Genomic DNA, 19101 nt, shown 5'->3' on the forward strand with positions numbered 1-19101 from the left:
TAGTTTGGATCTTCATCCCTTAAGTCTACTTGAAAATCAATAAAACTTTAATTAAACCCAATAGGGCTGTTCTGCCCCAATAAGGGGTAATTATATCTTAGTTGGGATCAAGTACAGGTACTGTTTTATTATTACAGAGAAAAGGGAATCATTTAACCATTAAATAAACCCAATAGGGCTGTTCTGCCCCAATAAGGGGTAATTATATCTTAGTTGGGATCAAGTACAGGTACGGTTTTATTATTACAGAGAAAAGGGAATCATTTAACCATGAAATAAACCCAATAGGGCTGTTCTGCCCCAATAAGGGGTATTTATATCTTAGTTGGGATCAAGTACGGGTACTGTTTTATTATTACAGAGAAAAAGGAAATCTGTTTTAAAATTCTGAATTATTTGATTAAAATGGAGTCTATGGGAGATGGGCTTTCCGTAATTCTGAGCTTTCTGGATAATGGGTTTCCGGATAAGGGATCCCATACCTGTACCAGTCTCTCATCCAAACCACTCCCTGGTCGCTAAGAATATTTTGAATGGTAGAATAAATTGTTTGCAGTCAGGGTCGGACTGGGCCGGGGGTGCAAAAATCACAAATGACAAAGAAGTAGATTGAAATGCACTGGATTTATTAAATAGATAATGTAAAGTCATTGTAGTGGGCTGAGAGCCCTCCTAATGGAAACCACTATCAATTCTGTAATGGCCAACAGGTCAAAATGGGTCCTGGCCTTCCAAGTACACAGGTACACGGAGGCCCAAACAGCAACCCCTCCCCCCCCCCAGCCCTATAGTGACTGCCTATGGCACCTTACAGCAGCCCCTCTGGCATTTGCCTGAACCCACAGATTGCCAGTCCGGGCCTGCTGGCCAATCAGAGTCCAGTAGTCCCATTTCTTGGCACATTATCATTTATTGCATGTAAGTAACACAGTAGAAGGTTTGAGGCTTTATGGTCCCTTGACATCTGACCAATGGTTTGTCTCCGAGCAAACAGTAACTGTAGTAAAGTGAGCGGTGAGCCTAGGAAATCACTAGTCATGCCTTTCTCCACTGGTGGCAGATCAGAGTTGTATCTTTGATAGAAGGCAAGCTAGCTACCGGCTTATCAGTATCCTACATCGGGAGCAGTTAATTGCATGCAGAACTGCAACTCTCCCGCACAGATTCTCAATGAGTGATTTTCATATAAAATATAGTCATGATTTGGTAAAAGAGATACATATGAATGATATGGGGGATCTTGTGCAAAGGAGAATTTTTAAAAGATTTAAATTAATTTGCTAATTATTTTACGGATCTTCGTTTATGGCCAAAAGCCAACACCATTGTAATTCTAGGAAGAATGGGGCATTGTATAGTGAATGTGCTTCAGCAAGGCTGGAGTGGGGTGTGCCCTTGTTCCTGTTGGGTCGGGTGGACCCTATCGCTGCAGATAATGGTTCTGACCAATTTCAGCTTCATACCGGTACATAGGTCGTCAATGCATCACAAGTCAGTTGCTAGAGAAGCATAGCACCATATTGGATTCTCCATTCCGGAATAGCTCCGGCGGAAGTGGCCTCCACTTGTTTCTGGCCTCCGACCACGTATTACCCACAATGCACTATTTCCCGCCTAGGATTTGGCGGCACAGTTCCTGCGGTGCTCCTGGAGGCATCGAGTGGCGCAAAAGGAAAATTCCAGATATTCAAATGGAACTTTTCCTAAAAGGGACTCCCCGCACTGCCAGCAGCGCCTGTAAAGGAATCACAGCAGCAGGACGAGCATTAGAACTGTACAGCCTTAGTCATAATCCATATCACCAGGTAGGCTGGTCAGATAATGACCAGTTGGCAACCCTAACTGGTAATTTCCCAGCTAGGGCACTGGTATTTCAAATTTACCAGCAATGTACTTGCCAATATATTTGTAATGCCCTATGCCTGACCCTCTATGACTATAACCCTGCCATTTCCTGGCCCCATTTACCTTTCCACCACCCAGCCCGCCTTATTTCCCCACCCCTTATATAATAGCTCTGCCCCCACATGATGTCACAACCTGCCCCCCACATGATGTCACAACCTGCCCCCCACATGATGTCACAACCCACCCACAAAATGGTGGCAACCCTATCACCAGGACTACTGGGAAGATGCAGTCACCTACAAAGTAAACTTTAGAACCATTAATACCAAATGAACCAATCAGATGGTCACTATCAAACAGCCAGTACATATCAGCCAATACCCAGTCATGCTAGGGGAAGGGAGATGAAGTACTGGAAGAGCTGCAGAAACCTTACACTACAACCAGAAATTCTAGTAAAGGGCAACTAAAATGTGGTTCTGACAAATAGACAGGTGCTCCATTAACTGACAGACATGGGGACAGGCCTCGCGGTGAAGAGCAATGTCAGTCTGTACAGAATAGTAACAGAAAGGCGCTTTACCTGATATTGCTCTGCACTCCGTTTGTGTGGGTAAGTTGGGCAGCGAGTCTCTTCTCGGCAGCGATTGCTCTCTGGGGTAGAGAAAAGGAGCGTAAGACTTAAAAAGAACAATATCATACAAATATGCAATTTTAACAGAGAGGTGGGGGAAAACCCAATATTTTATTCATTGCAACTAAACTGAATAGACTCAGAATGACGCCAGGCTGCTTCTCACAGCTCCCCCTGCTGGTGTACATTTTGTCATCTCATAGGCACTGAGTGCTGGAATCAGGTTTCATGTAACTTGCAGGGCGGCTGATACCAAGCACCCCTATGGCAGCCAATACCAAGTACCCCTATGGCAGCTGGGCTTGGCAGCTGCTGCACCCGGTCCAAAACAGCCTGTCGTGTTCTCAAAATCATTGTATCTCAATTGTTTGGGTTCTGGTGCTGTTCCTTTTTCCCCCATACTGGTCTCCCAAGTGTTTTGCAGGTTTGTGAGACTAAAGGAACAGTGGCGTAACTATCATACAGCAGACCCAGGGGCCCAGAGAGAGGGGGTCTAGATGGTTGTGGGGTCTGCTGTATGTTTCCTATACCCGTCACTCAGCAGGCCCAGAGAATGCTTCTGAGGGGGGCCTGGAGCTCAAATATCATACTGCTGATCTGGAACTATCCCCATGGGTTCTCAGTACCTTCTCACGATCACTTAGAGCTGCAAATCTCCTCTTCTCTGCTTCCTCTTCCTCCCTTCGTAGCTTCTCCTCCTTTTCCTGCTTCTCCTTTTGTCTCCTCTGAGCTTTCTGCACTCGCTTCTTTTCAGCTCTCCGGGCCTCCACCTCCTCAGATACAGGTCCTGGAATCTAGGAACAAATTAGAAACAAGAATCAAAGCCATGATATTGTATAATAATGTCTCTTTAAGCTCAGTAACCATAAGCAACCAATCAAATGTTTTATTTCATTAATCCAACAGCACTGGGACAATATCTTGCACCCGCTGATTGGTTTCTGGGTGCTATTGGGTTGAGCCAGTAGGATGGTTCTCTGCACACCTGGGATTTGCTGTAGTTAAATCTCTCGGGTTTTTCCTCCCGATACTGGCGGAATCGGTTCCTTGTTCGTTTATCGGCCGACACAGAGTATGGCGTCTGTCCGGCTGAGTCCCTAAGGAGAAAAGGGCTGTATTATTAACAGTAGTGCCCTTGTAACAGGGTAATCAAAGACCAACTGCAAGTAATCTGCTTTGTTATTATATCAATATATAAAGGCAGTTTGCATTTTCTCATTGGACGCCAGGAGCTGCAAATATGTCCCACTACTGCAAAACCTGTGTTCCTAGCAACACCAACCGGACCATCTCAATTAATAGTGAGGGCTGGGCTGTGCCAGACTGGTGGAGCTAATTATTATGTAAATCCTGTTTATTACAGTTACACCCTCCCATTAGCTTGTTATTGGTGTTATAGGTGTGTGCTTGTGTCTTGCCATCAGTACCGGAGTCCCGGATCCCAGCCAGCATCCATTAATAGACAAGCCACGTCTCCATGTCCCGCAGAGGCAGCTACGTGCAGCAGGGTGCGCTCTCCTATGGGCAGACGCTCATTTACCAGCTCGTGCTCTGATCCCACTGAAGGTGGTTGCTGGACACAGTTCAGGAGGTTCTGCAGGATCTGTTTAGCAGTCTCCAAGTCCCCTGTTTTACAGCAGGTAAACAAGGCATTGCGTGCTCTGCACAGCTCATCTCCTGCGGGATAAACAAAGCCAATGAACCCTAAAGCTTTACTGCATCAAATAATATTAAGGCATAAGCACCCCTGCACTGGAACCTGGTTCTACTTGCACCCATCACATTAGCAACCTGAATATGCTGCTATTATCCGGGGGGAGTTCAGAAGTGGTACAGTCCTGGAAAATGAACTACTGACACGGGGTCAGAATTGGTCCTGGCATGTAGTAAGGTCATACAACACGGTTACGCCCGACAGTGAAGGAAAATGTTTCCAATGGACAACAATTCAGGAAAATGCCACGTATTCTTACCTTCTGCTTTTTTGTGTTCCTCGTCTGCTTGATCTTCATCCCCTTCTTGAGGGTCTTCGTGTAAGGGTTCATGGTCAGATATTGCCGCATCATTGTTGAGTCCTGGAAAAAATTATGGAGGTGTCCATAAATGGAATGGTGGTATGTTGTCTCATTTACCCATCAGCAGAGATGGGCTCCGAGCCCTTTAGCTAATTGAGCAGATCCCTGAGTAACAGAATTCTACTACAATAGCAACACTCGTTATAATTCACTGTTACCTGTTTGCGTTTCCTTCCCATTCTTTTTCTTCTTCTTTTTCCTCTTTCTTTTTGGCTGAACATCAAACTCTCGAAGGTCCAAAGTACTAAGCGTCAGCTCTTCTGCCATAAGTTCTTCCACCCCTTCCTCTTCTTCTTCAGATATATCAGGGGCTTCTAAAAGAGAAAGTGCCAGGCCATAAATATTTAGGGTACAGAGCATCCCTACTAAACCCGCAGCTCGGGTCTGTGTAATGGAAAGTTACCAGCATGTTCTCCAGGTGCCTCTGCCTGTGCAGTTTTCTTGGGCTTCACTGGTTTATTAACCCTTGTTCCCATCAGCAGCGATGCTTCTGTGTCTTTTTCTATGTTAAAGCAGAACACAAGCAAGAATAGAGTCAGGTACGGTTCCAGCAAACCAGAGTGTTGGGTCTCTTAAATTAATTGATGCCTATGGGCTGGGGAAATGGGTGAAACAAGAATGGCAGCTCTGTAGATGTGGAAAGAATGAGTAGAAAGGACAAACAGAATAAGGTTTAAACCAGGGTTTACATAGGAACCAACCAACATACATTTAGATTTATCATTCACATTGCACTTAATCTCATAGCTCACCATACACCTGGAGCGAGAACAGTCGCATATGGACCCGCTGCACCTCCTTGAAGGTGGCCCTCCGGGTGGCTATGGGAATGCCATGCACTCTCGGATCTTTCCGCAAGATGGGAGAATTGCGGCCCAGGAAGAGGGTTCTGTCAGAGCGTGGAGCCCTAAGGTAGATCCCCCTCGCCTCTTGTATATGCTCCGCCCAGCTCTGCAGCAACTGCCCGATATCCTGTGTACAAGGAAACAAAAAACAACAACTGCTATATCAACTAGAGGTCCAATCCACAGATAGAGGAACCCTTTTGCTTTTATTTATTGGATTTCCAGACAAAATGAAAGTTCTAGTTGCATAGTAAGTGGTACAAACACACTGCTGAAATGCAGAGAATCAAAACCCAGTGTAAGTTATGGGGAAAACTTGAATCAGTGACCCAGAAATGCTTTAACTGCAATAACCTTTTGGCTATGCCAGGTATTCCTGGGAAGAAAGCTGGCATATGGCCGGTGTTACCCTCCTGAACTGTAACCTCTCTAAGCTGCCATGGCAGACAGAGATAGCTGGGAATTTAGCAATGAACCAAGCTAGAAGATCCCTTGGACACAGGGTATAAAAGGAAAGACTTCAGTTATAGTTTCTAATATTTTCCATACTGCGACAAGAGCGGCCTGGTTATATCTTCGAAGAGCTGCGCCTGCGGATTTGGGCATGTGTCCTCGGTTGTGAGAGTCGTGCACGGCTTGGGAAGTCCCTCTCTTGGCCCTCACAGTGTAACGATGGAATGTCTTGTGCTTCAGCACCTCCTTCCTAAAGATAAAGATGTTTGCACATTTGGCTCAAGCGAGCAAGAAACAGGCAGAGGAATAAACCCCTTCTGACCAGAGTTTATTTTTATTTCTTACCCTTTATAGACGGCCCCAGCAAAGTGCCCTCCGCCAGCCATCAGGATCACTATGACCGGCTGCTCCCGTAAGCTCTCTACACAGTTCAGCAGCTGCTCTGGTTTAACTTCCATGTCCTGGAACAAAAGAACGGCACAGGGATTACACCGAGAGCAATACAGAATGAAACTAAAGAGCTGCACCTTTATGACCAAATTTTGCCCCTCGTTTATTAAATAAGTATTTTCATTCGAGCACCTTGGATTCCCCCAGGACACAACGCAGCACAGAAAGGAGCTGCCCCTCTTTGTTCCGGAAGAGAATTCTCTGCGAGCGACTGGGCTGACCGGATAAAGGCACAGAATCCCTATTAGGCTCTAGAGAGTCCTCCAAACCATCCTCATCATCAGAACTTTCAGAATCTGAGCCGGAGATGCTGGAAATATCCCCTAGAAACGAGCACAATTGATGTAGAAAAATGAAGAGGAGAGAACAGTTAAACCCACTGAATAACCTCAGTAACTATGAGAAACTTTCTGTGATAAATAGCAAGTTACCCTGCTATGTGCTCATACGAACCAGGAAAGGGAACTTACATTCAATTTCAGATTTTGCTCAAGTCAGTGCAAGAAATAAGAAAAACCATAGATATTTCTTAATACTAACAATAGGCAAAAGGAATTTTCATCCCAAAACCTAATGATGATAAAGGCGGTATACTATCCCTTTAATTCCATCCTCTGTTACCTGCCCGTGTCTTTTCCTGGAAATCCTCTTCACTTAGGGCAATGGCCCCCTTAATTCTGCGCTTCAGGTTAAAGCGGTGCCAGTCCAGGGTGTAATGTTCCTTCTGTAGCACAAGGAAAGCATTTAGGGCAAAACCATTTTGAGGTTTAATACATGCAGTGAGCTTGGCGGTGTTAGGAGGGGCCACGGGTCATGCCCCACATATAATGGGGTTTAACTGACTTTATGTAAAAAATATATACATATTTACTTTTTTTTATAAGTTTTTATTTAAGGTTTTAACATTTTTAAACAACAATAGAAAAAAAATAAAAAATTTAGAAGGGAAGAAGAAAAGAGGAAAGAAGGAGAGAGTATATAGAGCTTTGGCGAGCCTGGCAGAGTTATACAGATTGTGCATTTAACCAGGTGTCCCACACTGCATTGAACTTGGTTGGGCAGCCTCTAGAGATAAAGACTAGTTTTTGCTTAGGTAGCACGTCGTTGATTAATTTTTTCCAAAAGGTAAGTGAGGGGGCAGTAGTCGATTTCCAATTTAGCAAAATTGCTTTTTTAACATAAAATAGCAGTTGCAAATAGCACAAACGTTGGTATGGCGATAACCCCAGGTCTTCTAGCACCCCCAATAAACATAGCTTTGGGGAGCGTATGCTGGGGAAAGCCAATGTTTCATTGATGTATTTCAGCACTGCTGACCATAATTGTTGAATGGCTGGGCATTCCCAAAATATATGGAGAAAGGAGCCTATTGCTGTGTTACATTTGGGGCATAGGTCTGACGTTTGAGGGTATATCTTTGCTAGTCTGTAGGGTGTCAAATAAGCGCGATTAATAAACTTAATTTGGATAAACCTGTCTCTGACTGACATTGTTATTTTGGGAATCTGGTCAAGGGCATCATCCCACATTTCGTCATCCAAGTCTGGTATATCGCTCTGCCATTTAGCCTTGGTCTTGGCCAGTGGGTTCGGGGTAGATTGCCATAATAGGTTGTAAAACCATGACATAGCTTTTCTCAAGTCTGGTCTATGCATATATTTTTCAAGCGAGGTATCCTTCACCTGTATAGGTCTAATAGGAAACTGGGCGTAGAAGGCATGCCTGAGTTGTAGGTAGCGGAAATACATGGCAGGGGGGAGCTCAAATTCCTCTTTAAGGGTACCAAATTGTTTTAGTTCCCCATCTTTCACAATATCCTGCAATATTTTGATGCCTTTACCTGCCCATTGACTGATCTCAGGCATAGAGTTGAACTGGGCCAGTGTGGGGTTGCCCCATAGAGGAGTTCGAGGGGACCAAATCTGTGGGGATTTCTGTGCTTGTTGGAGAGATCTTTGGAAGATCTTAGTCACCATGAGCATTGAGGTAGTAGTGCAGTAGTGGCGTGAGGGGCCTCGGTAAGGGAGCTTAGCTAGCGCTTCTAAGGAGTGCAGGGCTGCAGCTTCAAGCATGACAGCTGGGTTGTCTGCTGCTGGCGTGAACCACCAGTGTGCGTATACCATCTGGCTGGCCCAGAAGTACAATTTAAAGTCTGGCAATGCCAGCCCACCTTTAGTTCTGGGCGCCTGTAGGATTTTTATATTAAGGTGGGGATGTGCTCCAGCCCAAAGGAATCCCCGAATTACTCTGTTGAGGTGGTTAAACCATTGGGCCCCGGGGATTACTGGGGAGTTATGGAAGGCGTAGTTAAATTTAGGGAGAAATACCATTTTGAGCAGATTAATTCTACCTGGGAGAGTAAGTGGGAGGTCTTGCCGCACTTGAATTTTAGTGATCAGGGATTGCATAATTGGTGCGAGATTGAGGGTTTCAAATTTATTGAAGTCTTTATGGATCTTAATGCCTAGGTATGTAAAATTTGATACTACCTTTAGCCCCTCGATATGGGTTTGTTGGGCATCAGGGAGAGGGTCAATAGGAAAAATGACAGATTTAGTTCTATTAATTTGGAGTCCGGAAAACTGTCCAAAGGTTGAGGCTGTCCTCAACAATTCTGTTAAGGCTGCATTGGAGTTAGCTAGGTAGTGGGGTGGGGGTGGAGCTTCAATCCTTCAATCCCTGGTGATGCCCGGATGTGGATGGCCAGTGGCTCTATTGCCAGAGCGAACAGCATTGGAGATAGGGGGCAACCTTGCCTTGTCCCACGCTGGAGGGTTATGTCCTCTGAGAGCGCCCCATTAACTAGAACTTTGGCCTGGGGGCAGTTATATAGTTGCCTGACCCACGTACAAAATCTGGGCCCTAGCCCATATCGTGGCAAAACCTCCCACAAATACTGCCATTGGACTGTGTCGAATGCTTTGGCTGTGTCTAGGGAGACTACAATTCTATTTCCTGGGTTGCTTTAAACATAATGATAGAATCTCAGAGTTGCAGAGCCCTGATAATACACGGCACAGAGCTGAGCTGTCGCCACTGAGTGGCCATTGTTCCTTCAGCTTCCTCCTCCTCATAAATGCCCCCTTTATCTGTCAGAGATTTGTCGTTTTACTGTTATTACCCCGACTCACCTGTTCCTCTCTGCTGTCAAATGAGCTCTGGCAGAATGAGCAGTACATCCGGTCCGACACCTCCAACACTGGGGCTCCCTTGTCCTGTACAGGAACAGTCCCTAAATAAATAACAAGGCCACACGGTTAGGAATGAGCAGAGCCACATAGGAAAGTCACTAATAAGGTCAGTGCTGCGTATTTATTCCACATGGGATCAGGGTCAGAACCTCATCTCCTTACACAGTGGTTTACCTAAAGACTATACTTTCCTAAATAAGGCAGAATCTATGTATCAGTCTAATAACTTACAGCAACCAATCAAAAAATAGTTTTCAATATTTTATCTGCTCTAATCCAACTTAAGCTTAAATATAATTGGTTCCTATTTGTCAGTGTAGCAACAATCTTGGAAAGCCAACATTTCTACAGTAACCCGTATAGCTCATACATATTTATATATAACAGTTTGTTACTGATCAGTATCAAGTGAACCCTGACAGCATTCAGAGTCTGCAGCTGACACAAAATATCTTTTCACACTGTGGGTCTCCACGTACCTGAGTCATTTATACAGGGCTCTTTGGTGCCAACCTCTCTTACATTGCTCCTGTTCACTGCAATCCCATCCAGCAGTGGGCTCTCTGGGACTATCTCAAACAATGAGAATGTCTGCACGGAACTGGACCTGTTGGGTGACAAACATTTTACAATCTAATATATAAAGCAGGGCAGGACTGCTGCTTACAATGGGGGGGGGGGGGGGGGGGGGGGGATCAGATAGGATCTGTGCCACTGTGACAGAATGCTCTGTTATACAGATAGCTAGAATCTCAGCCATAAAGCAGGGCAGGACTGCTGCTTACAATGGGGGGATCAGATAGGATCTGTGCCACTGTGACAGAATGCTCTGTTATACAGATAGCTAGAATCTCAGCCATAAAGCAGGGCAGGACTGCTGCTTACAATGGGGGGATCAGATAGGATCTGTGCCACTGTGACAGAATGCTCTGTTATACAGATAGCTAGAATCTCAGCCATAAAGCAGGGCAGGACTGCTGCTTACAATGGGGGGGGATCAGATAGGATCTGTGCCACTGTGACAGAATGCTCTGTTATACAGATAGCTAGAATCTCAGCCATAAAGCAGGGCAGGACTGCTGCTTACAATGGGGGGGATCAGATAGGATCTGTGCCACTGTGACAGAATGCTCTGTTATACAGATAGCTAGAATCTCAGCCATAAAGCAGGGCAGGACTGCTGCTTACAATGGGGGGATCAGATAGGATCTGTGCCACTGTGACAGAATGCTCTGTTATACAGATAGCTAGAATCTCAGCCATAAAGCAGGGCAGGACTGCTGCTTACAATGGGGGGGTCAGATAGGATCTGTGCCACTGTGACAGAATGCTCTGTTATACAGATAGCTAGAATCTCAGCCATAAAGCAGGGCAGGACTGCTGCTTACAATGGGGGGATCAGATAGGATCTGTGCCACTGTGACAGAATGCTCTGTTATACAGATAGCTAGAATCTCAGCCATAAAGCAGGGCAGGACTGCTGCTTACAATGGGGGGATCAGATAGGATCTGTGCCACTGTGACAGAATGCTCTGTTATACAGATAGCTAGAATCTCAGCCATAAAGCAGGGCAGGACTGCTGCTTACAATGGGGGGATCAGATAGGGATTTTTATTTAAAATTAAAACATTTACAAAGCAAAACAAAAACATAACATATCAAAAACTATATTACAATATATACATTATTCACAAAGAAAAAGTTAAAGACCAAGAAAAATCAAAATTCACCCAGTACTTTTCACACTCACCCTGCTTTCGTGCATCATTTGTTTTAATAAATATAAATTCCCTCAAAATTTTCCATATTGTCTGGTCAATAGAATCATTTTCCTTTCCCAAAGACTTCATACACCTCATAGCCCACAAGTGATACCGAATAACAGAAAAAATAATAAACACAGTCTCCCGGTTAAAATGATGTTTCCTATGTATAATGCCATAGGCCCTCTCAGCATAATCGTTAGTGCAAATATTATAAATACCCATCACCCTAAGCACCCCCTCATACAAACTATTGGACACCCCACAACCCACCAAAAAGTGCTCCTGACTCTCCTCCACCCCACACCCCCAGGGACACTCCCTATTTACATGGCTTAAATATTTCATATTTCCCCGAACATACAGTTTGCCCTGCAGGGACAGCCAGGCATTATCGTAAAGCCTCGCAGGGAGCCTTGCACAGTTCAGATACTTTAGTACCTCCCCCAGGGCCTTACTGGTACAATCCCTAACAGACAATGGTACAGTAAAGTAAGATGTTAATACCCTGATGTATATCTGTTTCCGTGGGGCTGACGTGATTTCGCTTACCCCAATGCCCCACCTCTTTATCAGTTTTAGGGCAAGGGCAATATGTGGTGGGAAATAGCTCTGTCTGACTCGGACCTCTTTCGCCCTACCGCCCTGCAGCCAGTCCATGATAAAAGCCGATGCCCACGACCTGACACAACATTCCCACAGGGAGCTCGTTCTTTGAGTCAGACCCCCAAAGTTACACTTCAGGAACATGACCCCAAAGAAGGAGACAGGACAAACCATCCCCAAACCTCCCTCTTTCCTCTGCAGGAACGTCACCCCTCTTTTGACTGGGTTTAGCCTGCTCCCCCAGAGCATCTGGAAGAACAGGCTATAGACTCGAGCATAGAAAGATTCTGGCAAAGGGAACACACAGGCCACATACAGAAACAACGGGATCAGAAAAGTCTTTATAAGGTTAACTCTTTCCCTATAGGTCAGCTTCCACCCTTTCCAACGCTGAACTTTTGCCAAACCAGTATCCAACTTCTCTTCCCAATTTAGCCTGGCATTATCTTCCCTCCCAAATTTAACCCCTAGAATCTTAATTTGAGAGGGGGCAACGGGGAAGGCTCTTAAAGAAAAACTGGGCTCATCCTCCAGACTCCACAAAGCTTCTGACTTTTCACTGTTGACTAGAGACCCTGAGGCCTCCGAGTAGCTTCTGATGCAACAGGATACCCTCTCCACCTCCTCAGGCTTTGAGATAACCACTGTCACATCATCCGCATAGGCTACCAACCTCAGGCGCTGCCCACTGGGTGCACAGATACCCTCCAAGTTTCTTTCCTGCAGCGACCTAAGAAAGGGATCTAACGCAAAAGCATACAGCAAAGGACTCAAAGGGCAGCCCTGTCTCACCCCGGCCCCGACCTGGAAGTCTTTACCTTGCCAACCGTTAATCAGTGGGAAACTTCTCGCCCCTTTGTACAAAACCTTTAGCCAATCAATGAACTGACCCGGGATACTGTATTTAGACAAAACAGCCCATAGGTACTGGTGATTCACCCTATCAAAGGCTTTTGACTGATCCAGACACAGGAAGTATTTCCCCCACCTATGAGCTTTGCATAATTCCATGGCCTCTCTAATGGTAAAGACCGCCCCAAAAATGCTCCGCCCCTTCACCGTGCAGTACTGACAGTCAGACAATAAAGTGCTTGAAAATAAACTTAAACGAAAGAAAAGAACCTTTGCGAGAATCTTTCTATCAGTATTGAGCAGGGCAATCGGCCTCCAGTTCTCAATATGCTTCTCGTCCTTACCCTTTGACAGCAAAATCAAAGAGGAAAACTGCATAGATGGCGACAACTCTCCTTCCTCTAAACAACAGTTAAACACCTCAACAAGTGCCGGGGCCAACAGATCTTTAAAGGCCCTATAGAACTCTGATGTTAAGCCATCCGGACCTGGAGCTTTCTTATTCTGCAGACTCTCTATCGCCAACTTTACCTCCTCCTCTGTGACTTTAGCTGTCAAAGGGGAAAAATCCAAATTATTTGTGTCAGGCCCTGGGGTCGTCTCTAAGAAAGCCGTCATCCTTTCCCTCTCCAAAGTTCTCTCCCCAAACAAAGCAGCATAGTAGGATCTCACAACCTCCAGTATTCCCTCCCTTGTCTTTTGTTCTTTACCCTGGAAGTCAATGAGACCCCTCACCAGTTTCCTTTTAACTGACTCCTTACAGTTCCGATAGGGATCTGGGGAGATTTTCATCCCAGAATCCCTCTCAAGAACCAGAGACCTCTGGCGGCTGTACTGATGCTGCTTCATTTGGTTCTTTAACTGGGCAACATTTTCCCCCACCACCCCATCCGAAATATAGGACTCCAGCTTCTTTCTCAAGTTCTGGTACTGCCATTGCCTATTACCCTCCCTTTTAACAGATAGGGACTTGAAGAAAGCCCGAAATGACCTCTTGGCCTCTTCCCACCACTGTGTTGGGGAATCATAGAAAAACATTTTTGACAGTATGTTTTGCAGAACAAAAACACAATAGGGTTTTAGTGCTTCATCCTTCAAAATTTCTGACCCCAACCGCCATAGACCCTTACCAACCCCCACACTTTCTGACATCCCATATTCAAACAAAAGCACAAAGTGATCAGAAAACCCCACTTCAATCTCCTTAACCCCTGAAAAGGGAGTACCAGCCTTAACATATACTTGATCTATCCTGCTACTGCGAGAGCCACAGAAATACGTATGGCTTGCCTTCCTGCCCCCTTCAGTAGCCACATCCACCAGCCCTGCCATCTGTATAACCTCAGTGAGAAAAAGGCCCTCGTACTTGTTATACTTGCCAGACCTATCCCCTGGGCCTGTCACCTGGTTAAAGTCCCCAGCTAGGATGACTGGCATTGAGGTGTGCAAGTACTGCCTCATTTCCCTTAGGAGTTCTTTCCTTCCCGCCACTGATTGGGGCCCATACATATTTATTAACCTTAACACTTCCCCATCTATCTTAATATCCAATAACAAACATCGGCCCATTTTAACCTCCACCAACCTCCTCACCTCAATGTTCCGGTTACCCCCAAACAGAATCCCCACCCCTCCTGCCTGTTCCTCTGCTATAGACCAGAATGAGGGCCCTTTCTGCCAGTCTCTCTTTGCATTGTAGATATCATACCTATTAGTTAGGCGAGTCTCCTGAATAAAAATGATATCTACAACCAGCGAAAATAGAAATTCAAAAGCCACCAACCTAGCCTTGGGAGACCGGATACTCCTTACATTAAGGGTACAGAAAGAGATTGGGGAGTTACTCATCATGTTTTTGGGAGTTTTGCTGCTGACTCTTCCCCTCCTTCCCCATACCTCTTAACTTGCACCCCCTGAGATCCCTCATCCCCTTCCACAAAAACAAGAAATTCATCCTCAAAGGAACCTCCCTCCCCGGGGCCTCTCTCTTTTCTCTTTTTTCCCTGCCCTTCCCCCCCAGAAAGCTCCCCTGCACTTGAGGTCTGGCCTGCCTCAGACTCTGGGGATCCCTTTCCTTCCTTTGGTTTTTTCTTTTTCCTCTTCTTTTTCTTTTCCTCGCTGTTCTTTTCTTCCCTCTCCATCCTTCTCACCTCTTCCTCCTCCTCCTCTGCAATCTCCCCCCAACTCTTCCCACCTGGGAGGGTAAACCTGTTGGAGGTGGCCAAACCTGCCTGAAATACCATCTTTCCCTGCTTCTTATTGCCCTTGGCCCCTACCACAGTCCACCCATCTCCCTCTGTCCCTTTCTCCTTCCTTTCTTTCCCCCCAGTTTCCTCAGGAACTACAGGCTCCCCCACTTCCTCCACCCTGGTCACCACTTCCACTACTTCCTCCTGTCCCCTCCCCTCCTCCCGCTCCTCTTCCTCCTGAAATTCCCGCTCCAGATTAGGGCAGTCCCTAACAATGTTGTGCCAGGCATTGGGGCACTCCCTGTGTGTATGGCCAAGAGTACCACACAAGTTACACCGCACCACATTGCACTCCTTGCTGGTATGGCCTTTGGCACCACACAGAGCACAGACCTTAGTCTCACAGTCATTGGCCAAGTGCCTGTTTGAGCCACACTTAAAGCACTGGCGAGGTTGGCCTGCATAAAAACAAACACCCCTTTCCCTCCCAATGAAAAATGAATTAGGGAGGTGCTTGGGGACATTATGATGAACCTCCAATTTTACTTGTGCCTTCCAACCTCCCATCCAAAAACCCTCCTCATTATAGAGCTTTGTGAGAGGCGACAGCACAGTACACTGCCTCTTTAGCCACACAAGGATATCCTCAGGGGGGACCGACTCGTGCTTAAAAATAATGGTTACGGTTTTGGTTTCAGGCCTTGATATTGGGACTGCCCTAAAACCTTCCCACTCCTTTGTGCGCCTTTTTTCTTCATAAAGAGCCCAAAACCTCTCCAGCCCCTGGGACAGTTTGAAGCTGATATCATATTCAGTGTCGGACATATTAAGGAAAGCATAAACATCATTAGGTGTAAAGCCCATAGTCTCCTTTATAAGATTGCGCGCCACATACCTCCAACCAGGGAATGTTTCCCGCTCTCCCTCCCATTTTATCCGCACCGCATTGCGCTTCTTAAACACAGGGCCTTCAAAGGATCTATTTACCCCAGACTGGGGGGCAAACAGCCTCCTCCTCTCCCACACACTCCCAGGCGCTTGGCTTCTCTCCTGCCCAACCTCTGGGGCATTCTTACTTCCCCCCACAGACCCATTTCCCATCCCCCCCACACCAGCACTCGCACCCCCCTGTACCCCCTCACTCACAGCCTCTCTCTCACCCCCCACCCCACTCACACTCGCACTCACACTCACACACTCTGGCCGCACAGTAGCGTTAGCAGGGATATCAGAGGGAACAATTGCAGGGATATCAGAGGGAACATTAGTAGAAAGTTTTTTTCCCCTTTCCATCTGCTCAAACCTCTCCCGGTTTTTATAAATCTCTTCCCATGGTTTAATTACAATGAAAGTCTTTTCTATTTCTTCCTCCAGTTCCTCCAGCTCTTTATTGTACATAGCAGTCCTGCGGATTCCCTGCCCTCTCAGCTCTCCAGTGGCCGCAGCAACCAAACTGATTTCTTTTACAATCATATTATTCAGTTCTTTTTTCCTCTGCTGTAAAAGTTCCATAGACTTTAGGGCCCTGACAATTTCCCACTGATTAACACAGTCTGTAGAAGTGGGGGCCACAGCACCAGCCATGTCAGAGCCCGGGGCCCCAGAAAAGTCCTTAGGAACACAGTCTGTATTAGCAACAGTCCCATTACTGGGAGCCCCCTTCCCCACACCAGCCATTAAGGAAAAGTCAGTTTGTTTATTACCTGTACAGTCCTGCTCCAGCCCCTGTAAAGCCACAGTCTCTGCCAGGGAGCCATAGTCCATGCTCAGTTCATTCCCAGCCGCTGGTGCAGTAGCAGTCGGTGCCAGTTGTGGGGGGGATCTCTGTTCCTCAGTCTGGCTGGTCCCAGGTAGTGTCCATTCACCATCTTTACTGGATTTCCTGCAAGTTTCACTGGGTAGGCGGAGCTTCCCCTTCACTGTACTCTGGCTTGTTTCTGTTTCCAAAATGGCGCCTTGCTTCCCAAGCACATGGCCGGCCTCCATTACAGTAGTGCAACTTGTACCTGTTTTCTCCCTCAGCTGGGGGTCACTATCCATAGCAGCAGCTGCTTGCATGATTATACAGCTGCCTGTAGCTTCCCCCAGCCCAACACCGCTCCCTTCTGCTCCCTGACTGATGCACATACCAGACCAGGGGCTCCAGTCTGCGCTGGCCACAGGGCTTCCCCCCTCCATAGCTATGGGGGACCCGCTCACTCCAAGGGGGGTGCTCTCAGGGACACAGGTTAACTGGGATTCACCGGCCATTGCTGAAGTTCCTGAAGCAGTGAGTTGTGGTCCCGCAACAAGTTGCTCAGGGGGCTCAGACACCAAAAACCCAGATGAACTGGACTCAGGGGCTTCATCCAGCCTTCCTTCCTCTTCCTCATACTCCATGGATACCTGTTCCTCCTCCTCCTCCTTCTTCTTCTTCATCTTTGGCAAAACTTTCCCTTTGCCGCTCACCTTTTTTGCAGTAGCAGCCATTTTCTTTTCTGCACCAACTGCTGCTTTCTGACTTACAGCACGCCTGCTGGATCCCAGCCGTGCTCTGGTAGCCATTGCCGCTGATTTCTCTGAAGGTAGTACCTTCTTTCTCATTTTCAGAAAAAAGTTCAAAAATAAACCAAAAATAAATAAACAAATAAATAAAGAAAAGTATAGGCTATAAAGCCTCAAAAAAAAACACTGAAATATCAACCTCCCCAGACCCAGAAAGGGCCTGGGAAAGTCAACACCAGGAGCTCACAAAAACACGTCTACTCTCTTCGGACTGCTGCTTACAATGGGGATCAGATAGGATCTGTGCCACTGTGACAGAATGCTCTGTTATACAGATAGCTAGAATCTCAGCCATAAAGCAGGGCAGGACTGCTGCTTACAATGGGGGGATCAGATAGGATCTGTGCCACTGTGACAGAATGCTCTGTTATACAGATAGCTAGAATCTCAGCCATAAAGCAGGGCAGGACTGCTGCTTACAATGGGGGGATCAGATAGGATCTGTGCCACTGTGACAGAATGCTCTGTTATACAGATAGCTAGAATCTCAGCCATAAAGCAGGGCAGGACTGCTGCTTACAATGGGGGGATCAGATAGGATCTGTGCCACTGTGACAGAATGCTCTGTTATACAGATAGCTAGAATCTCAGCCATGAAGCAGGGCAGGACTGCTGCTTACAATGGAGGGATCAGATAGGATCTGTGCCACTGTGACAGAATGCTCTGTTATACAGATAGCTAGAATCTCAGCCATAAAGCAGGGCAGGACTGCTGCTTACAATGGGGGGATCAGATAGGATCTGTGCCACTGTGACAGAATGCTCTGTTATACAGATAGCTAGAATCTCAGCCATAAAGCAGGGCAGGACTGCTGCTTACAATGGGGGGATTAGATAGGATCTGTGCCACTGTGACAGAATGCTCTGTTATACAGATAGCTAGAATCTCAGCCATAAAGCAGGGCAGGGCTGCTGCTTACAATGGGGGGATCAGATAGGATCTGTGCCACTGTGACAGAATGCTCTGTTATACAGATAGCTAGAATCTCAGCCATAAAGCAGGGCAGGACTGCTGCTTACAATGGGGGGATCAGATAGGATCTGTGCCACTGTGACAGAATGCTCTGTTATACAGATAGCTAGAATCTCAGCCATAAAGCAGGGCAGGACTGCTGAATATAATGGCTCCCACACAGACTATTCAGCCCACACTCCCATTAGAGCAGCCCTGACTAGAGAATGACACATTAGATGTACCTGCCCTGTGTGCCCAACCATGTGGGGATGTCCCATAGTTACAGTAACTGACTAAGGGCCCCAAGTTGTTTCCCTAAACATCTGTTTAATGAGAGAATTTTTTCAATTGGCAGAAAATCGCTGAAAGTTATTTCACTGGAATAAGAAGAATACAGAAGAGAAAAGGCCAATACAGACAGTACCACAGCGCTTTCAAACCAATCCAATACCACTGACATGTGCCAACTATACCCCTCACGCATTACCCATGTGCCACACACATTGTCACTTATCAGTGCCAGTCTCACCCTTCCATGCTGCCCACACTTTGCTGACTTCTCACTCCACTTCCGCGTCTGTCGTCACTTCCCTCAGTTCTCCCTTCGACTTACAGCAACACTTGTTTCTCAACCTGACTCAAAACAAACCGCGGCTCCGCCCCGCCTCCCAGGCATCTGATTGGATGTCCAGTTG

At 46.4% G+C, this 19101-nt stretch overlaps 1 protein-coding gene across 3 annotated transcripts; it reads right to left on the minus strand.

Moving 5' to 3' along the window:
• Window positions 1-605: 605 nt before the first annotated feature.
• On the minus strand, window positions 606-19077 carry ankzf1 (ankyrin repeat and zinc finger peptidyl tRNA hydrolase 1). Of its 3 annotated transcripts, none has more exons than XM_031892774.1 (16): window positions 19020-19077; window positions 9976-10103; window positions 9437-9537; window positions 6927-7029; window positions 6438-6628; window positions 6201-6316; window positions 5952-6105; window positions 5310-5529; window positions 4961-5059; window positions 4716-4871; window positions 4456-4557; window positions 3910-4159; window positions 3468-3579; window positions 3109-3276; window positions 2432-2502; window positions 606-1735 (listed from the first exon to the last, which is right to left on the minus strand). In XM_031892774.1, the coding sequence occupies exons 3-16, from the start codon at window positions 9482-9484 to the stop codon at window positions 1615-1617; spliced, it is 1911 nt and encodes a 636-aa protein (XP_031748634.1). In that variant the 5' UTR covers window positions 9485-9537; window positions 9976-10103; window positions 19020-19077; the 3' UTR covers window positions 606-1614. The 3 variants fall into 3 exon arrangements, with proteins under 3 accessions (XP_031748634.1, XP_031748632.1, XP_031748633.1); XM_031892772.1 differs by lacking the exon at window positions 19020-19077 and adding an exon at window positions 18936-19015; XM_031892773.1 differs by lacking the exon at window positions 19020-19077 and adding an exon at window positions 16611-17487.
• Between the last annotated feature and the right edge of the window lie 24 nt (window positions 19078-19101).

The sequence above is a fragment of the Xenopus tropicalis genome, chromosome 9 (genome assembly GCF_000004195.4).
Source record: "Xenopus tropicalis strain Nigerian chromosome 9, UCB_Xtro_10.0, whole genome shotgun sequence".
NCBI lineage: Eukaryota > Metazoa > Chordata > Amphibia > Anura > Pipidae > Xenopus > Xenopus tropicalis.